At 42.5% G+C, this 19678-nt stretch overlaps 2 protein-coding genes across 2 annotated transcripts; both read right to left on the reverse strand.

Moving 5' to 3' along the window:
• Nucleotides 1-11332, reverse strand: e2f2 (E2F transcription factor 2). Its single transcript, XM_069707078.1, has 7 exons — nt 10030-11332; nt 4402-4501; nt 3476-3695; nt 3106-3267; nt 2866-2980; nt 2506-2704; nt 1-1946 (listed from the first exon to the last, which is right to left on the reverse strand). Exons 1-7 carry the CDS (start codon nt 10309-10311, stop codon nt 1684-1686), a joined length of 1341 nt encoding a protein of 446 aa, XP_069563179.1. The 5' UTR covers nt 10312-11332; the 3' UTR covers nt 1-1683.
• Nucleotides 11333-13584: 2252 nt separating this feature from the next.
• id3 (inhibitor of DNA binding 3) lies at nt 13585-16721 on the reverse strand. Its single transcript, XM_069707079.1, has 3 exons — nt 16241-16721; nt 15838-15911; nt 13585-15436 (listed from the first exon to the last, which is right to left on the reverse strand). The coding sequence occupies exons 1-2, from the start codon at nt 16538-16540 to the stop codon at nt 15858-15860; spliced, it is 354 nt and encodes a 117-aa protein (XP_069563180.1). The 5' UTR covers nt 16541-16721; the 3' UTR covers nt 13585-15436; nt 15838-15857.
• Between the last annotated feature and the right edge of the window lie 2957 nt (nt 16722-19678).

The raw sequence follows: 19678 nt of genomic DNA on the forward strand, positions 1-19678 counted from the left end.
ACCATGGCTTCAGTATTTATTTAATAACTTCAAACAGACCACACAATATTACAAAATATGAAGTGCTGCATGTCATACAAAAACAGTCAAAAAATTTAGAAAAATAGGTATAAATACAAAACAAATTATGTACAAATACCAAAAAAATAATGCTTATTGAAAAAAATCTACAAATTCTGAATTCATATTCTCTAATCTACATTGTAAAAACGCACACACAAACGCACCACACCCATTTCCCAAGCTGTCAAATACTCACACAAACACACATTTTCAAGTTTTGTTAGGACAGGACAGATAGCTTATCTCTGCAGTTTAGAGGGAAAGCCCAAAAAAAAACCACATCAGCATGAAATTCAAATTTTCAAATTTTCTAGACTGCTTAAAAAAACAAAACAAAAAACTGATTAAACAAATAAAAGTCACAGCTGCTCTGACCTCGGGTGCAAGTCTTTGACATTTAAAATTTTTGCATCACAACATGTGGGACAGCATTTACGGGCCTAAAACTTGAACAGTAAAGATACAAAGACATAAATTGCTTCTGTTTCTGCTAGATCAACAAATTGCATTCATTTCTAAACAAGAGGAAAAAGAAATTGATCCTCTAATTAAACTTCATTTACATCAATTAACCTCCTTTCCGCCAAATCTCCAACACAGATGCTGCATTTTATTTATTTTTGGTTATTTCCTAAGAAACACAATTGTAGTTTTATACTTTTGAATCAAAAAAATCATTCATTAAAATCAAAAAAATTAACTCAAAACTCAACGCCAAGAAGAGAGAGCGGCCCTCTCGCTCGGTCAGAGATCGTATGCGTTCACAAAGTAGCCATTATCTGTCATCAACCCCGGCTCTGGGTCACAACCTGCACATTTTGGCACAAAGACCTGGCACACAGTTTAAGACAGGGGAGAGCAAAACCTGATCAGACAGCAGCAACATGAGCACCTTCAAAATCAGTTTTATACCTAATATTTATGACATTGTAAGCTGTAGATTCATGTTGATCTACAAAGACAGGCATTAAACAACTCCATCGACAGCTTAATTTGGTCAGCGGTGAAAGCATGCCTACTGTTACAAACACACCCTGTGTATGGTTCTCAATGGCTTTAGCTTAATCTTCATCCAGTGATTGAATCCTGTAAAGCTGCACGGCAGATAAAGCTGACATAATACAAGGCTGCCCCCTACGGGCCAAAGACTGGCGCAAACATTTTGACTTTGGAAACGAGGAAGAAAAAAAGTTCCTGAGTTTGTCACACTGCTTGACACCCAAATGTATCAGTTCTTTTGCTGATGATATGATATGCACAATGACCCCTCTATTTTATGAGGTTTAATTTTTTTAAATTTTTTTTTATCTTTGTAGCGAGGTCTGAAAATGTGACAGAAAATCCGTTTTTTTAAACTGTGGTTCCTAATGGTTGGAGATTTCACATTTCAGACTCAATGCCAGTTCCCTCGCCTAAAAATCAGATCATCTTTACGATATCTAAAAATAATTTTATTAAAATAAACAAAAGAGTTGAATCCTCCTTTGGAATCGCTAACATGAAAACAGGCATGGCAAAAACAATTGATGGCTTCATAGTGTAATATCTCCTGCCCCGAGAAGGCATCATTTAAATACCCCCCTTCTCCCTACATTTGCTTCCCCATCCTTCATCCACACCTCAGCTCTTCAACAAATCACCTAGATCATAGGTGTCGAAGAAATCGGACACTCCCTCGCTGTCCTCCAGGCTCCAGAGGTAATCGTCGTGGTCCAAAGGGGGAGAGAAGCTGACAAAGGGGGTGTTGGGGTCTGTGGTGAAGGAGGTGCCAGGGAGCTGGTCCTCGGTGATCTGGAGCAGGCTTGGCGGCAAACCAAGCAGACCCTCCACGTCAAGCAGAGAGGAAGTGGAGGCGGTAACTGGACCTGCAGCAGACACGTTGGCTGGGTTCCAAAAAAATGACAGAAGAGGGGAGACGTTGGACGTTTGTGTTGAGTGTGCATTCCTACTGCACGACACTCACCAACAAAAAGCTTTGGTGAGGCGAGTTTTAGCTGCAATAAAAAAGACTAAACTTCCACCTTCAGTTAAAAACTTATCATTTTAGCCTCATACAGCTCTTAAATCTTTGATTTGATTTGATTTGATCCTTCTACGGGTTTTATTTTTAATGTCATCCTTTTCATCAGTATTTTGTATTCATGTTTAACATTTTATTTTGATTGTACCTAATATCTACCTGGTTCCAGCTCCTGAGAGAATGGTAAAGATGTATCTATGGCAACGCTCTGGCAAAAGTCCTACAAATGTATTTCACTGAACTCTAAAAATGCAATTTGACATTTTTTGTTCTGCATTTTCTGCTGTGCATACGTAATTACCCCACAAACCCCAGTGCAGAGGTACAATCAAAACAAGGTGATCTGTCAGCCAGCTTTGGGTACAGAAATAACATCTGAATCATGCCATACAATACAAAACCTTTCAGAATCCCCGGCTTACATTCAACAGGCTCCTCTTTGACACTGTAACTTGGCGGCGCCATTGGTGTTGCAGCTGGGGGGCCGAGGGGTTGGGGGAATTCCTTTTTAGGCGTGACAACACTCTTAACGGGGCTAGCGTCTTCAAGACCCTCCTCTGGACATAGGTAGACTTCTATGGGGCCATTTCTACTCTTTAAATAGATCTGTAATGACCCCTGCTGTAAGGAGATGAGGAAACACAAATCAAGTCAATCATTTGCCCGACTATTTGTCAGCATTGACACAAATTAAAGAACTGCATGAAAGGTCTTAGAAACTTGAAAGAGGTGAGAGGAAGGAACCATTAAGGCATAAAATGTTAACAAAGAGCTCATCTCACCCCTGCTGTGTCTGGCACCTCCAGTTTGGTCTCAGCAGGGGCTTTGACAGCGATGACTGTTTGATCTCGGAAACTGGCAATGGAGCGGATGTCCTGGTATGTGACGTAGCCCAACGTACAGCATGGGGTCAAGGGTCACAACAGAAGAAATAGAAATAGAAAGTAGATGTGCGTTTGTGCACGTGTCACTGGACACAGAGGACAACGTACGTAACCACAAGCCTTGTGTGTAAAGGATATCTCTGGCTGTCTTTATATTCAGTGAGCTGTTTGAGCTGTGTGGTGCTGGACTGAATCAGTTCATCCAGAGATCTCTCTGCTCTCTCCAGGTCTCCCAGCTCTTTCCTCAGGACACGGGCCTTCTCTCCTCCACCTGCACCACCCTCAAATACATCTCCAACCCTAAGAAAAAACAAAAACACATGCACAATCTAATGCAATTCAATCAGCCCAGGAGTAGAAGTAAAAAAAAAAACATTGTTAATATGGCAGTATTTATTGCCATGCTTTGTCTCTGTTTGTCCCCTTATCAATAGCTTGATTAGACTGCACATAGTGAATGCCACTGCAGCATAAGGTTATTTCAGTGCTCTGCTGTATTTCTCCTTACAGCCACTGGATGTTGTTCTTGGACTTCTTTCGGATGAGCTGGACTCCCTCCAGGACGTTGGTGATGTCATAGATGCGTCTCTTTTGGACCTCTAGAACTTCAGTGGCCCAGTTAAGATCAAGTACTCCGTCTGGAGATTCGGCAATCAGACCCACAAATTTCTTGGTCAGCAGGCCCAGTGAGGTGTCGTACCGCGTCCGCTCGCCAGGGGACTTTGGAGCTAAAAGCAAAGATACACAAAAATGGGCAAATAAGAGAAGAACGAAACAGTACAGAGATGCGCAATTGAAATTTTTCCTAACTAATATGCAGTGTGTCCTTCGTTAAGCTGATCGACCGGTGCCGAGTATTGACTCAAGTACTTATTGAATCAGTCATTCAAGCCTTTGACAGAAAACAAACTATTATGTGACGAGTCAGCTGGCTGTATTACTGCCTAATTGCGACTAACTTTGCATTCTATGTTTCACATCTTAATCACAAATTGTAATATATATTGTATCCTGCAAACCTCAACCCAAAAAGATTCCCTCTTTGTTCATATCCCCCATACAATCTTCCAGACCAGTTACCTTCGTGCCCACCCCAAACCGTACCTGACTCACACTGCTGTTAAGTACCACTTCCTGAGAATTATCTCTCTGTAAACATTTTATTGGTCTTTGTATATTGCTCTTCTTATAATTAAGCTTGCTGTAATATGATCTTGCTGTTGACCATATTCTACGATTGTAACAACGTTCTGTTGATTGTTTTTGTAATATTAATTTTCCTGTTTTTATGTTCCTCCAACTCCCACGGACCAATGGTCTCTCTTTGATTCGCTTCTTCCTTTTATGCATTGTAATAAAACCACATTTTCGACCCACAAAGCCTCCCAACATTAAACCTCATCCCCTCACATCTGATCCATGTAGGGCACTCACTCCTCGGGCTTGGTATCCTCGCTGCGATGCTGCATTTGCCTTTTGGTGTGCGAAACTCTGGCATGTAAAGAGGGTCTTCTAGATCCAGCTTCCTTTTGGCCTAGAACGAAAAGGGTTTGTGTACATTAGAATAAAACGTATAGTTCTGGCATTTGCGATGAAATAACTATTTTGTCATCATGGTTACATGTAAAGTGTTAATGACATTGAAATCCTTTCTATTTCAAGGTCTGCCAAAAACACTGCGTCATCCTACTTGTTTAACACATCTAACGGACTTGTCACAATGTTAAGTTAAAAAGTTTAAATGGCTCAAATGTAGCGTGTAGGGCAGGCCCACATCATCCAAGAAACTGTGACATCATCGCTGGCAAATGGGCTAAATAGGGGTTTGTTGAAAAGTGCCGCGTCGTAAACATGCCAACAACCCTCAAGTGCAGGAACAAAGCACCCCCCTCACACTTTCCCCTCACACTTCAAGAGGGGCTGATTTTGTGTGGCTGTGGGCGGGGTGGGGTGGGGGGGGGAGTGGGCGGGCTGATAAGCTCTCGACCCATCGCCTGCATAACGCCAGGAAGTCCCTGGACTCACTCAATGACCTCATTGAGGCCCTCTCAAGCCTTTTCTTCTACGGCTTACCACACACACAGGCGATTACCTGACGATAACTGTACTGTATCGCACACCTCAAAGCATGCAGCTTCAATCAAAATCGCACACGCGCAACCTTTGGACTCCAATATAAACCAAACAGCCTTATGACTCTTTTTTTGCAATGGCCTTTAAAATAAAAGTGAAAGTCACAAGATTCAACCCTTTTTTTTTTTCTTCTTCTTCTTCTTCTTCTTAAGATTAAGAAATGATTGACTCTGAAAAATGTCAACACCCTCACATGCAAAATTCCTATCAGTGAATTAATGACACCAACAAAGACAGTTTGCAGTAATCGTTCCTGTCTTGACAGAGTGGACACACAAAAACATCGAAGCGTGGAATTTCACTTTGATGTTCGAGGCACCTCGGTAATTTGGACCTCATTTATCTTTATTGTCTCCTCACAAATACTTGTCAATAATAATGCAGCACATAAGAGTAGCGAGCTGAATTAGCTAACAGGTTTAGGTGGAATTGACTTGACCACGTGTCGATGTTCCTGTGTGAGTGAAAGGGTAACTGAAGGCTGCCTTTGTCCCACTGTGCTCCCTGACATGTCCACCTGTTGACTGGCGACATCTGGAGCAGCACAGCAAGTGTATGTGCAGTGGGGTGGGGCGGGACGGATTTGAATCCATACAGCCTAAAGCCAGCCATACAGTGACTTCAACCAGACACACACCACGGGACGGTGACTTCAGAACAAAATGGTAACTGTTAGCTTTTAACGCGACCTCTTTTGAGATTGAAAGCAGAGTTTTTATTGGCTCAGAGTCCAGACAGATGCTGTCAAACACCAGGGGTCTAAGAGAGCAACTACATGATACCGGTTTGACAGCCTACAAAGCAGTGACAGGTGTAGTTTAAACAGTTGACTCTCCAGTGTCACGTCACAAATTATCAGCCACTTTTACAAAATAAAATGGAGCTTGTCAAAACTTCCATGACCTAAATATGCAGATTCAGCAGCACCATGTCGACATTTTCATACTTGTAGGTCTAGAATTTGAGTCACAGCCACAGGCACGGTGACGTGTCGTAAGAAAGGAACCAACCGTTTCACCCTGCAGCTGTGTGCGTTAGGGTGGGGGCTTGGGTGCTCCCTTTACATTTTGCATTCGTGATTTCTCTGGTGAGTCAACCCTGTTACACAAACGCCATTTCATCTCGGGGAAAGATACGTTTGTACAGACCAATGGGGGGAAAAGTGCAACCAGTAAAAAAATTTTTTTTTAACATTTTACCAGAAAGTGCACAGCTCTGTTTCCTCACACGTGTCATTGGTTAGGGTGTGTCATATCAGGATATCCAAAACCTTCTGAAAGACTGAATTTGATCATCAGACTCAAGCTTTAACAGAAAAATGTGTTTCAATGGAAGTATGGCGCAGCAAGCCAGTGCTTGGGCCCATTTCTGATGGAAAGTCTGAGTCAGCTACCCTCCTGATTGGTTCTTTATCTGTAAAACTCGCGGTATAACTCCGCTGACGTTTGCTATAGCCTCACCCTGCCTGTCTGCCCAGTTACACCCGAACCCCAGCACGTGGCTTCCGCTGTTTGCTGTGCATTCTTTGGCTGATTCCAGCCACCTCTCCACTGCTGTGGTGAAAGCTCTACAGCAGCGTTTCGCACACGTAAAGTCACAGTCACGTGACGTCTGCAGCCGGGCCTCTCCTCAAACCAACAGACCTTGTCTGTCAGGCTGCACGGGACTCGGATTCCATCCGAGCCGTGGACAAGTCAGTACTCCTCTGTACAGAACCATCCTCCCCCCCCCCTCTTCAGTACCACACCCACAGGTAGTCAAAGAAACACAATATTACCAACATGTCGATCTGCCTATTTGGATCGCTGATGCTGGTGGTGGTGGTGGTGGTGGTAGGGTGGGGACGGGGGGGATGGGGGAAACTGCCCCTATTGAGGTCATTCTGCTCTGGGGCCAACGCTGGCCTGAGGCCGGGGTAAAACAAGGTGAATGATAGCGAGAGAGTGCATACAGTTATACAGTTGGCAATGTGACCGATGTAGCAGCCCTGCATCTGTGTGAATGGAGGTGTGTGTGTGTGTGTGTGTGTGTGGGGGGGGGGGCTGTTATCCCCAGGGGCTCTGAGAAGGTGATTCTAGACAAGTCATAAGAAAGCCCATACAAGAGGGTATGTTCCGACAAAAGTAAGAATTCGTAAAGCTGATATCAAGTGCTCACACAGTTGTGCCAGATTGCCCACATTCCACCGAAGTCGGGACACATGTGACATAAGCAGGGAATAAGTGGTACATTGTTTCTGGTCCATATTATGCCGATGCTTTGTCGTCAAACGGCCATTTGGTTGCATTGCTTGTGGTACACAGATAAATTCATTCATCTTTAGTGCCGCAGATCACCGAGGACGAGGTCAGCTGTCAGAGCGGTCGTCACGCAGAGAGAAAGGCCTTCCGTGGACTTTGAATGGAGGCCTGAGTGCTGTAACACATTTACATCACTATCAAGCCAAAAAGGAAACCAAGTGACGCAGACATTATCAACAGTCTACACACCCTGGTTAACACATGCCAATCACTGATATACTGCCTTTTACTCCACTTTTCGTGATTAATAAGTAGTAAAGACGAGGTGACGTTAAATACAACAGGTCAAATTATCACTGTTTCTTCGCGTGTCTTCGAGTGCACGTCCCTTCGTGAGCACTCTTTCAAGTGTGGGATTATGTATGATCGTTCCATCGGCGTGTTTGTTTGCACTTAAAAGAACTCGGGTTTTCATGTCAAGCAGAGCATCCCGTTACCCAGTCAAAAAAAAACAAACGGTGGTTATTATGTTGTTTAAGTTAAAGGAAGTGAGCTGTGCATGCAGAAACAACACTTCCTGTAACAAGTAGACCATTAAGTGAACAAGCTGTTGTCAGCAAGTACAAGAAGAAACCACAATTTTCCAAGTTCAGTGATGAATTCAAATAATGTCGTTATATCAAATGTATTGGGCATGTTAGCTGCTCTAAGACAACACTTAAAACTGTCAGCTAACATGTCCTGAATCAGTCAGACACACTGCTTTTATATGTACTCCTTTAGACATAATCATAACCATGACATCCTCACATCTATTGCCATGTCCTGTCATGTATATTAGTCCAAACATCACCCAAACTGACTTCGTCTCTTTGTGTCCAAATAAACTGAGAACCTGCTAAGGAAGGAACGAGCATGAGGATCATGACAGCCCACTGATTATTTTTAGAAATGGGAATTAAAAGGGATCATTGGGTGTGGTGCTTCTGTTTCTTTCTTTTTTGACATGCGCAATCGATACCAGAAATACGTTTAACCCCCCATGTGGTGTAAACTCAAGGTGCTTACCTCTACCTAAAATGATAAGTTTATCTAATTCATTCAAATGTAATGAGGGTGGAGCACTTGTTTCCCCACCAGGTATGCTTTTATTTTGGCGGTGATATAGAGGTATACACCTGTGACAATGCGAAGAAAAAAAACAAACATATGTGCCTTTCTTCAAATCACCTAAAGCAGAAGTTAAAGTGGTCACAACAACTCCAAGCACATTACACATGTATGGAGCAGACGAAGAATAGACGACACTGTTATCGGTGTATAGTATACTGGCTCCTTATCTGTCACCAACTTGATAGCATACGTAGTACATGTATTATAAACCCTGTCAGCATCCGAGTCCCTCTGCATTAATCTGGGCGAGTTACAGGCAAACTGTCCGTCACATGAACTGACTGTCGTGCTGGATTGAAGAGGGACATTTTTGGTGTGAATAAAAGTGATAATTCTATCACGTGACATGTACAAATCCACAATTACATACAAATTTGAATAACAATTAGGTTCACCTTGGCCTATGATAAACCAGGTGGCAACCTATTTCTCACTTTACTTATGTCCAACTAATCCTCTTGAAGGGCCACTTAGTGAAGACAGGCTCACAGGGCCGGGGAGGGGGGGGGGGTTAACATGAGATTTGGAGACCCTGCACACACACTAACCCCTAACCCCGTTTAGTGTCACTGCGGTTTACTAAGTCCAAACGACTGAAAGGCTGGCGGGCAATGACGACATCAAATATAAGAAACAACAGCAGGTGTGGAGCACTGATACATTGTTGATCCGTTCCTCACAGATCATCCAGATTTTCAAATAGTCCCTCAGGAATATGAAGCACGCACTTGGTATACAGCGCAGTTTCAAATGAATAAGTCAGATTGTTAAAAAAAAAAAAAACCTGTGGATGATTTTTTTTTTTTTCTTTCTGTTTCTAAAAGTATGCTGCTGAGAACATTGTACAAAACATCAGCTCTCAGGAGGGGAGGGGTGGGGTGGGGGGGACACACCCCGGTTGCATACCTCTGACCTCCACCTCCTTCCAACGGTCATATCAGCAGGTTACACAGGTCGTGTATTGCCCCAGTGACAGGTGCAGATGGTGCAGCTGTCTATTGTTGCAAGCCCTAAATGCAAGTGCTGTGAAACAATGCATTAGGTTGTCTTCTGCAAGCCTGGTCATGGCCCCTGCATTGTTTGGTTGTGTATCAGCTTAACATGCCACACCAGGGGAGGGCAAGCATCCTTTTTTTTTTTTTTTCGCCACAAGAGAGGGGCCCCAAACCCTATGAACTGCCCCCCCCCCCCCCACCACCACCACCACCACCACCACCACCCTCACCCCCTTACCCCTCATCAAACCCATCAAATACAGACAAGGGCGTCTGGCTACAGCTGGACTGCGGGGGAAAAAGATGTCACACACGGCTTTCATGCACATCAGCAGCAGTCACAGTGGCCCCTCTGTGGCTTATCACGTCCAAACACATTTGAATGCGCCCTGCTGAAACATGCATGCCAATGGAAATTAATAACTATTCCTCCCACATACAGGTTCATTACTCGCTGCATTAACAGTGTGTAAGAAGTAGCACAGGCTGGCATTTTGTGGTGTGTGTGTTCGATTCCTCACCGGCAGTCGCCCGGAGGATGATCTGATGGGTTTAGCATCGGGTCCGTGGGGGGTTGAATACAGGCTGTTGGCTCTTTGTTCGGCCGCGGCGGTGTTGCAGATCTGGGTGAAATAGCCGGCCGGTACCGTGTTCATCAGCGGGCTGGACAGCGGTCCGGTGCTGAAGAAGTCGGTCTTCACTACGCCGGTGGACAAAACCTTCATCTTCTGCTGCTGAGAGCAGGGAAGACCCACCGCCGGCCGACCCGATGCCGGCGAGACGCCTTTGGGCAGCCGCATCATTTTCCTGAGCAAACTCAAATTAACCGGATTGATCGAGCCGGAGGGAGAAGTGTGCTGTTAGCCGAGCACACGGAGCTGCAAAAAAAACAAAAAAAAACGTCTGGGAAGTAGCAAGCTGCTGCTGCTACAGTCTTTCTATAGAGACAATGCAATAACAATAAAAAAATTAAAAAAAATAAAATAAGAGCAACTCATACAGCTATGTAAATGCAAACTGCACGAGTTACTCAGGCAATGCGGGCGTGTTTTTCCTTTATAATAATATTTGTTAGTACATTCAGCAAACTGATCGGTGTTGTTATCCTTTGTCCCGTAACAAAAGTGCAGAGGAAACTTGCCTTACCAGCTATAAAGAATTGCTCGATAAATAAATCAACTATTTTAAACATCCAATCTTTCAAAGTCCAGTTTCAGAAGTCTTCCAGGTCTCACTGAGATCCGATTCCAGCTGGAGATTTATAACTGATTGTGAGTTCCTGTGATGCGGGATCCGACCCAGTCTGTGAAAGTCTGTCCGTCCACCTCACAGCTCCTCTCGCCATACAAGAGGACAAGAGCTTTTTTTTTTTTTTTTTTTTTTTTTTTTTTTTTTTTTTACCGCCAAACTTCATCCCGCGAAATTTAGATCTCCCGCGGTTAGAGTTCGCCTCTGATTGGCTCGCGGCACGTTCGGCTTGTCACATTTGCATAAAACAGTTGCGCGGTGACGAGGATAGCGCTGGTCGACTTAAAGGAACAGTAACGTAATATTGGGACGTGGTGTTCTTTTTATTGCCAGGCTGGAATTGAAAACAATGAGCACTTACATTGGAGATGCCTGACATGACTGTTAACCCACTTTTTCTGGTTTATTATAGGCCATTATAAATAATAATTTGAGCCATACTGGCATCATATACAGTAGCCTAACTTCATTTAAGTCCTTGCCTGTCAGTTAATACTTATTTTTGTCGTGCGGGCATGCTGTTTAAATCAAGAGAACTTCAAGTAATAGTGACAAAACGTACAAATGTATAAAACATGCGGAATTTCAAATACAAACATTGAGTTAAACTTAATGTTTATGAAAACGTAGGTGTGGTAGAAAGCTCATTGAGGAAGTAGAACAATCAAGTATATTTTTAAATAGTTGGGAACAGATCGATTTATCTGGTTATTAATAAACAATACAAAAAAATGTGTATTAGAAAGGAGATACTTGAAACGTTAAAGGAAAAGTTGGGACAGAAGGCAATTTAGTGGTTGAATATAAATAATATCATGTATAGACTGTATCTTCCTGGAGCATCCCCACATATTAAGAAAGGGGGTGTTTTATTGTCTACATGGGAATCTATATTCTATGCATTCAAAATGTATTGTGTTCCTTGTACAAGGTGTTGCTGGGGATGGTTTGTAGATGATAATTGGATTCACTCAGTACCACTCTTGCTTATTGGCTCAGAGGAGATATTGAAAGAAAACACCACCCTCCCCCTTTCACAGCAGACCCAAGCCATATGACTTGACCCCCATTGGCTAAGACAAAGTAGACTCCCAACCACAGAGAGCCTATTGTCGTTCATTGACTGGAACTACATTTCAAAATGATTAAATTTAAATACGTTTTCAATGCTACGATAAATTAATTGAGCTTATTGTTCAGTTAAGATCGCAGCTATGACTTAATATTCAAAGGACTAAGGGCAAAGGGGAAAAAACTGATCCAGTTGCTTTCTTATCACACTGGATTCGATGAGAAGATACTTCTCAATTGCAGTTGGTTAAGACATTTGTTTTGTCCATCACATTACATTGCAACATTAGAGAGAAGTTGGAGACGGGAAATACTAACAGACTTCAGTGATCACATAGTGCAATTTAAACCATCCCCACCCTCTGTGTCTTCCTCTTTCACTACATGAAATGCTGCACAACTCATTAGAGATGTTGCATGATCCACAATGATTGGATTTCAGATTAGCGTTTCATTTAGATTGTATGAACCATGCTTGCAGCATCCCAAGATAATGCACTGACCTAAATCTGTTTGATAAAATTATGAGGCAACTCACTTTTCTACCTTACGTGTTCAGGTTTTAATTCTGAGAGTTTGGTGAAGAACCAGCACTGATATGGGTATGGAAAGCTATGTCAACAAACCTGACTCTACTCATTACTATGATACTTTAAGTAAGTCATTAAAGCCAAAAGGTTATTATCATTTTTTTATGATATATCCTTCAAAGCTGTTTTCAAAAGTGAAACACACTTCAGAGTATTTTTTTATTAACTTCAAACTGATAAATATGGCCACATGGGAAACATACACAAAAGTTTGGACTCATGTGATATGCCTGAAACTGCAGCTCACTGTGCGGCCTGACAAACAGAAAACATGCTGTCACATCAAAATGTGCTTTTGTTTGACACTTGCCAAAACTTGTCCATGGCATCCAAATCTGATTGCGAGTTGGTTGCATGCAGCTCATGTGTCTCGTGAAGTACTTAAAGTGCATTTTGGCCGGAGTTTCTTCACTTCACACACAGTATTCTCTGTCTGACATCAATTTGGATTTGTTTCAAGCTCAGTGGATTCCACTGAACTTCCCACTGCCAAGGTTCATTTTGACATTTAGAGCAATGAGCTTATCTTGTGTTGCTTGCCTTCCTGGGATGTCAAGAGGACACACATTGCTGCATCTGCACCCCCATCTTGTGGTGTGAACTGGCACCTGGTCTTTCTGTTTTGGCCTTAAACACCTCCTCCTCATCTTTACCCTGGATCTTCAGGAGACGTTTCCTCAGGGCCTCCACGTCCTCAAGCAGGGACGAGTTGCTGCCTTCTGCCTGGGTGACCTTGTCCTGCAGAGGAGACAGTTCAACCATTCATTAAATATTCTCATGTACTGTATTTCTATTTCACATGACTCCACACGCTGCCTCTGAAACACACACACACACACACACACACACACACACACACACACACACACACACACACACACACACACACACACACACACACACACCAAGTTCAACCTCGGTATTTTCAAGCTATCAAATCATCCACATGTTCTAATAAAAATGTATGAAGTAGATATATCATGTCTAATGCAGTCCAATAACCCTGCGACACATATTATCATTGTACGTATCAGTGAAGTGTTGATTCTGCTTTGTGCTCATTTTCAGGCCATTGCTTGTCATTTGAATATACATTAAGGTTTTGATAGCATACTGTTCCCTCAAATGAGGGATGTGATTTAGAATGCAAAGTTGCAGCAACACCCATTCGATTATTCGAGTTTTAATAAAGTTCAACAATCCTCCAACAGAAAAGTAAATACGATTCCCACAAAGATGGTATCTATTGCGAAATGTATATAATATTACCTCTGGGTTCATTTCCTAATCATGTCTGTGTGCTGTTTGTCAAAGCTGTACCCACCGGTTTGACAAATCATTCCTTTAGCCAATAACTTCTTTTTACCACTAGATGGAGCTGCAATGTCATTATCAGCAGTAGTCTGAAGGTTACAATTAGGTCATGGTGTTTAACTCTTGAAAATACTTGAGAATGATGTTTTTGTTTGTTGCCTCTTTTCTAGTTTTGCAAGACTATAAATACAAACATAAGCAGTAAAACCACAAAACCTCCCTTAAGTGTAACTAATGATCCAGATGAAGAACTGCAGTCTGTGCCAGCATTTATATTCCTGAAATACCAGAGAAATCCACAAGGCAGAGTATTGTTCAGCTTTTCAGACCAGTTAACCAACATTTTCCATTGCCCGTGTGTTATTAGTAGACCACTGCTTCTAAATTTTGTGTAAGTATTAAAGCATCAAAAAGTCACACACCTACTCACATTAGATTTATTAAGTGTTTTTAAAGGTAGTTTTAAAAAAAATTATTATTATTATTTTATGAATGCTACTTCAGGGATGATGCATTTACATGGTCAGAGCAGCATACTTTACATGCTGATCTGGTGTCATGCAGGTCGATAATAATGGTTATCAAGATTTATGACTCATCAGGTCCGTTGGTTTATGATCACAACACTCTCTTTTTAACACCATTTAGGAAGTTGAAGTGCTTTTAACTGGTGGTAACTTTCTTTGGAAAAATAGAAGCAGTGACAGGAAACTCCCTTTGTTTGATTTCCAACCACTGAACCTCAAGATTCGTCTGAATACATCCTGTTGTATCAGCATTTCACTGTCATCTAAAGCCAGAAAGTCTCGTCAGCATCACCCCTTTGTCTTTCTGAAAACACAACTAGCTCCAGCTCATTCATTATTTCATACCAAATACGCAGCACACGGGTAACTTTCACATCCTTTTTTTTTTTTTATTTCATTACATAAGAACATACATACAAAGCAAACTTTATAATAAAGAGTTTATGAAACTCACAACACGTTGTCTGTAGAAATACCACAATCCCTACAAACATTTACAATTAACTCTAGTATAGAGTTCTGATTATACCTATGAAGACTCAAACTCCCATTCAAAAAAAAAATTCAAAAAAATACCAACATCCAAATTGACTTGCACCTTACATACCCACTGCAGATATGTACACATTCTTAAGAAGTTTTAACAGTCTCCAGATCATTAGAAAATTATTTTTTTGGGGGGGTGTGGGGGAGATAATTAAGTAAGGTGATGTGACACTTGGTGTTGATAAGATTCGGGTTGGGTGTGGAGATGAGCCCACGAAAAGTTTGTTTGGAATGCATTAAAAAGGGAAAAGGAAATAAAATGGACAATGTACCAAGATTTCTACTTCTATCTCTAAGTAATCCCAGGTTTGAGAGAGAGGAAGGCATACAAAGCTGGTCGCTTTCAGTTTCCAATCCTGGCTTCTGCTTTGGTGTGTTGATTTGTCTGTCCAGGGGCCAAAGAATGAGTCTCTGTTTTCTTGCTCATGCACTACTGTTGATCCCCACTCATCTAGGAAACAGTCCACTTTTTTCTCTTTTCCTTTCTTTCTTTTGTCCTTTCTTTCTTTAAACCCTCCACCTCCTCTTTCTTCTTCTTCTTCTTCTTCTTCTCTCCCAAATACCTATCCCACCCTTTCTGCCCCTCTTGTCCTCTTGCCCGGAGTGAAGTGGAGACATGTGTTTCCCTGCACCTGCATGGAGAGAAAGGAAGAAAAGTGAAGTCAGATCTCACCCTCCCTCTCTCCCTCCCTGCAGAGGGGAGCAGACAGCCTGGCGCCGAGCATGGAACTTTCATTAACCCCAGGCAGATAGCAATGAATCCGCCACACAATCACTGGCCTGTCTAATTGGCAACCGTGGTGAATGTGGAGGGAAGGGAGACCTTCATTTCTAAGCACATCAATGCTTACACTATTCTCTCTGGTATTCCAAGTTTTATTTGAACTTATTTAATTTCCAAAGTCAACACAGGACACCGACGTGGCTTAATTCTAAGCGAACCATCTGAGGACAGTACGTTTCCAAGCACATCTATCTAGTGGTTTTATTCAATTACGAAGATGTTAGGATTAATTAGAAGATAAATACGTACCATAATTTCCCATCCTCATCCTAATGGCACAACCGCCCTTCTTCTTTGGAGAAATTGCGCGTAAGATCCGCAGTCTGGAGAGAGAACAGAGAGGGGGAGGGGGGGGGGAACAGTTTTAAACGCTGGAAATAACAGTATTCTAATTAACGAGAGAATAAGTGTCTGAGCAAAAGTGTAATAACAGAAAGTGTAATTTGCTTCTGTGCCCGACAGTCTTAAATAGATCGGCGCCGTGTGTAAACGAATCAAGATTAAACATTAAATCAATACCAGAGCATTGACTTGAATTTAAATTATTTTAAAGGTCAATACAGAAATGTGTTACAGAAGAGTTGCTGTCAGTTTCGGAACAAGCATCAACCCCCCCCCAAAAAAAAAAAACACACAAAAAAAAACCTCTCACCTTTATTGACAAAACCATCTCCGGCGTGGCTGTGTCCTCCGCCTCCAACGCGATCTGCAGGTCGAAGATGTAGTCAATAACATGTTGCAGGATCTCCACCTGGCTGACCGACTTGTTCTGCGGGATGCTCGGAACCAGCTCCTTCAGCTTGGAGTAGCAGTCGTTCATGTCGCACAGGGGGCTCACCGGCTCGTCCAAACAGGAGTGTTTATTCCGGCTGATGGCGAGACTTTGCTCCGAAATACAGCACACGGCTTTGTAGCAGCTCCTCACCGAGCGGACGGGACTGATGGCTTTCATGGTGAAAAACGCGGGCGAAACAACAACAACAACAACAACAAAAAACAATACAATCAAGAGACTCGGCTTGATGCAAGTTGGCGATGGTTTTCTCCCTGTTGAGATCTCCCGATCACTGTCCTGAAGAGCTACAATGCTGTGACAGCGACGTACAGTTAGGTTTTTATACACTGCGCTCCAACAAACGCCCCCTTTCTCGCATCGTACTCTGATTGGCCGGAGTAACAACCAAACCCATTCTCATTGGCTAATATCACCTTGTGGAAGGGTTGGAAAGAATGAGGAAATCAGGCTGGGATGCCTGAAGGGGATTGTCAATCAATCTTTCGAACTTTGTATATTTCAAATAAATAACACGAGTGGCCCACATTGGGAACTTTGTATATTTCAAATAAATACTAGTGTTATTTATTTTTGAAATATATAACGTTCCCAAATGTGGGCCACTTTACAAGTATAGATGGCTCCCCAGTAAAGGAGGATTACTTTTTAAAGTTTTAAACTGTCATTCTAAGGGAGAAACAGCGAGGAGAGTGGCTGTTAAATGATTGATTCGAGTTGTTTCTGTCCCACTCTGGTTTTGGCTCATCACTATATGCTATAAGTTTCACTCCATGTCAGTGATTCCAACCCTCGAAAACACTTCATCAAACTGCATATCTTTAGTAAATACAGCATGTATAAATGCACACGTATATACGGGCTACATATGTATATAGGCTATACGTAGTTGTAGCCTACATTTAACATCTTATGGTTTTCCCAATTTTAGGACGCACTGCCTCAAAACGTTCAAATGCAAAAATAAAATACTGAACATTTGCAGAAAATAGGTAAAAGGTCAGTCGTAAAGTTATTTCTAGAATCAATCAAGAATGTTTGATCATTAGATATGGATTTATTGACTGACTTTTCGGGCGTTTTGACGTTTTAAGGTTATGCCCATATAGCCACATTATATGCCAACAGTATAGCTAATCAAAATGTCTTTTACGATATATTACTAAGTCGGCACGCGCTTAAGCTGTCAAGTCACTTACTGCCAAAATCTAACCTCCTTTGGGTGAAACTGTTTCATAAAACTTATATTTTAACAATACCAAAATGTTGCTGCCTTTTAGTTTACATCAAAGCACGTCCCGTTCTGCTCCTATTTGGGTCTTATTTTCCCCTTTTCTCACAATCCTGTTTTGTGGAGGAATGCAGGCCTGAGCCAGCTGTGTGTCCTATCCCGGCCCAGCTGTGTTGATCTAACGCGCCAGTCCCAGACATGCTGGCGCCAGCCTCCCGACGTCATCCATTCACCCCGACGCGCACTCCCCTCTTTGGCAGACGGCCCGCCCTCCCCCGTGAACCGTCAGAGGGGAGAGAAGCAGAGGCGCTCGGAGATCGGATTGGCTGACCGCTTCTGTCACTCACGGACAAGGCGCGACTGCAGTTGCTCTCGGGAGAAAATTAAGGGAAAAGTCTTTCCAAATACTCCATAACGTTTGTAATGACGAATACGTCAACACTGCTCAGAGACGAAGCTCATCACGAACAGCAGTGTTCAGCCACGATAGATAGATAGTCAACATGTGATCATTATTGAAGCCGGGACTAATCCAAATTGAACTTTATACTGTCAAGTCAATCAAAACGTTTTTGTGCAGAATTTAGTGCGGCTGCTCATTTTTGTGCGTGCCAGAATAGAAGCCTGCGTGAGATCAAAGTCTCACCCACTCAGAACTGTACAATCCACTTTATCGGATAACCTTATCAAATTAAAGCGATGCTGTTCGCAAATTTGACATGGTATCTCCTCAAAGGCTACAAGAGTGGCAGATTAAATATAATACCGTGTTCAAGTAAATACGAGCACATCATAATCTTATTAACATTCTGGACACATTTGTGCGTAAATACGCACGGCTGGAGATATCCCCCCAATTATGCAGAGGCTTAACAGATGTTCGAGTCACTGCCTTCTTCCTTCTTCCCTCCTCCTCCCCACCAACCACTGACCCTGTATGACAAGTCGCTGAGCGACCTCACTTTAGAGCAAACCATAATATTGAACCGTGAGATAGGACTTCGATCCAGTGCTATTTTTGAAGATAGGCCCAAATTGTGTGAGCTGCGCAGAGTATCCAAACAAGACTTTGACCTTAAATATCTTTTTTAAATATGTCAAGGGAGGAAAAATATTGCTTGAAAATTTCCAGCTCTGGTGGGAAAATAATTGTTTGTATTTGCTGACCAAACTGCTGGGGCAAAGGTTTGGCGTTTGGGATTACAGGCCTCCACGCAGAGCTGAAATAAACATTCAATTCCAAATTTGAGTTTGATTATCCACTGAATTGGCAGTCACGTTAAGAGCTATTTCTAGGATGTCCAAAAAAAAAAATGCCTACAGAGTATTTTCCTCGGGTACCATCGCCCGTCTGCAGATTTCTGATTTCCCAGTGCCTAAATCTGTGCGAAATACACATACTCACACACCCGCTAGTGTGTCTGGGCAGGGATCAGGTGCTTGTCGGAAAGGCCCCGGACACAATCGGGTCTCTCTTTCAATGGATGGGAGAATTCCGAGCCCGGCGTCAGTGAGTCTGCCTCTCTCCCCGCCCTCCCTTTTCCTCTCCCTCTCCCTCTCCCTCTCCCTCTCCCTCTCCCTCTCCCTGCTCCTCCGTGCAGCTGGACGCAGACAATCAAGCCATCAACAATCGCCACGCATAATTAGCTGCACCCCCCCCCCCACCCCCTCTCTCTTTCAATTAAATTTCAATCCACTATATTTCCTTTATAGCCGATGAAAAAAAAAAAGATATCTTATAATACCAAAAATACGAAACATCAGCTCCACTTTCATTTAAAAAAAAAAAAAAAAAAAAAAAAAAAAAAAAAAAAAAAAAAAAAAAAAAAAGTGTTTCCATATGCCAAGGGGTCAGAATCTCACCCCCTCCACTCATCTTTACCTCTCAAAGCACCTTGTTTCAACATAAACAAAGTGTCTCCTTTTACCCCTGCTAACAACAGAGCAGAGGAGTGTAGAGTAACAGACAGAAGGAGGGAGCAAGAGAGAGAGGCAAAACCACCACACTGTCATGTGGGGAGGCAGTGTTGTATACAGAAGAGTATCTTTTTCATCCACAAGTGCAG

Source organism: Brachyistius frenatus, unplaced genomic scaffold (genome assembly GCF_029030835.1).
Source record: "Brachyistius frenatus isolate BFR_SWC_R1_liver_20210118 unplaced genomic scaffold, ASM2903083v1 Contig_67, whole genome shotgun sequence".
NCBI classification, from domain to species: domain Eukaryota; kingdom Metazoa; phylum Chordata; class Actinopteri; family Embiotocidae; genus Brachyistius; species Brachyistius frenatus.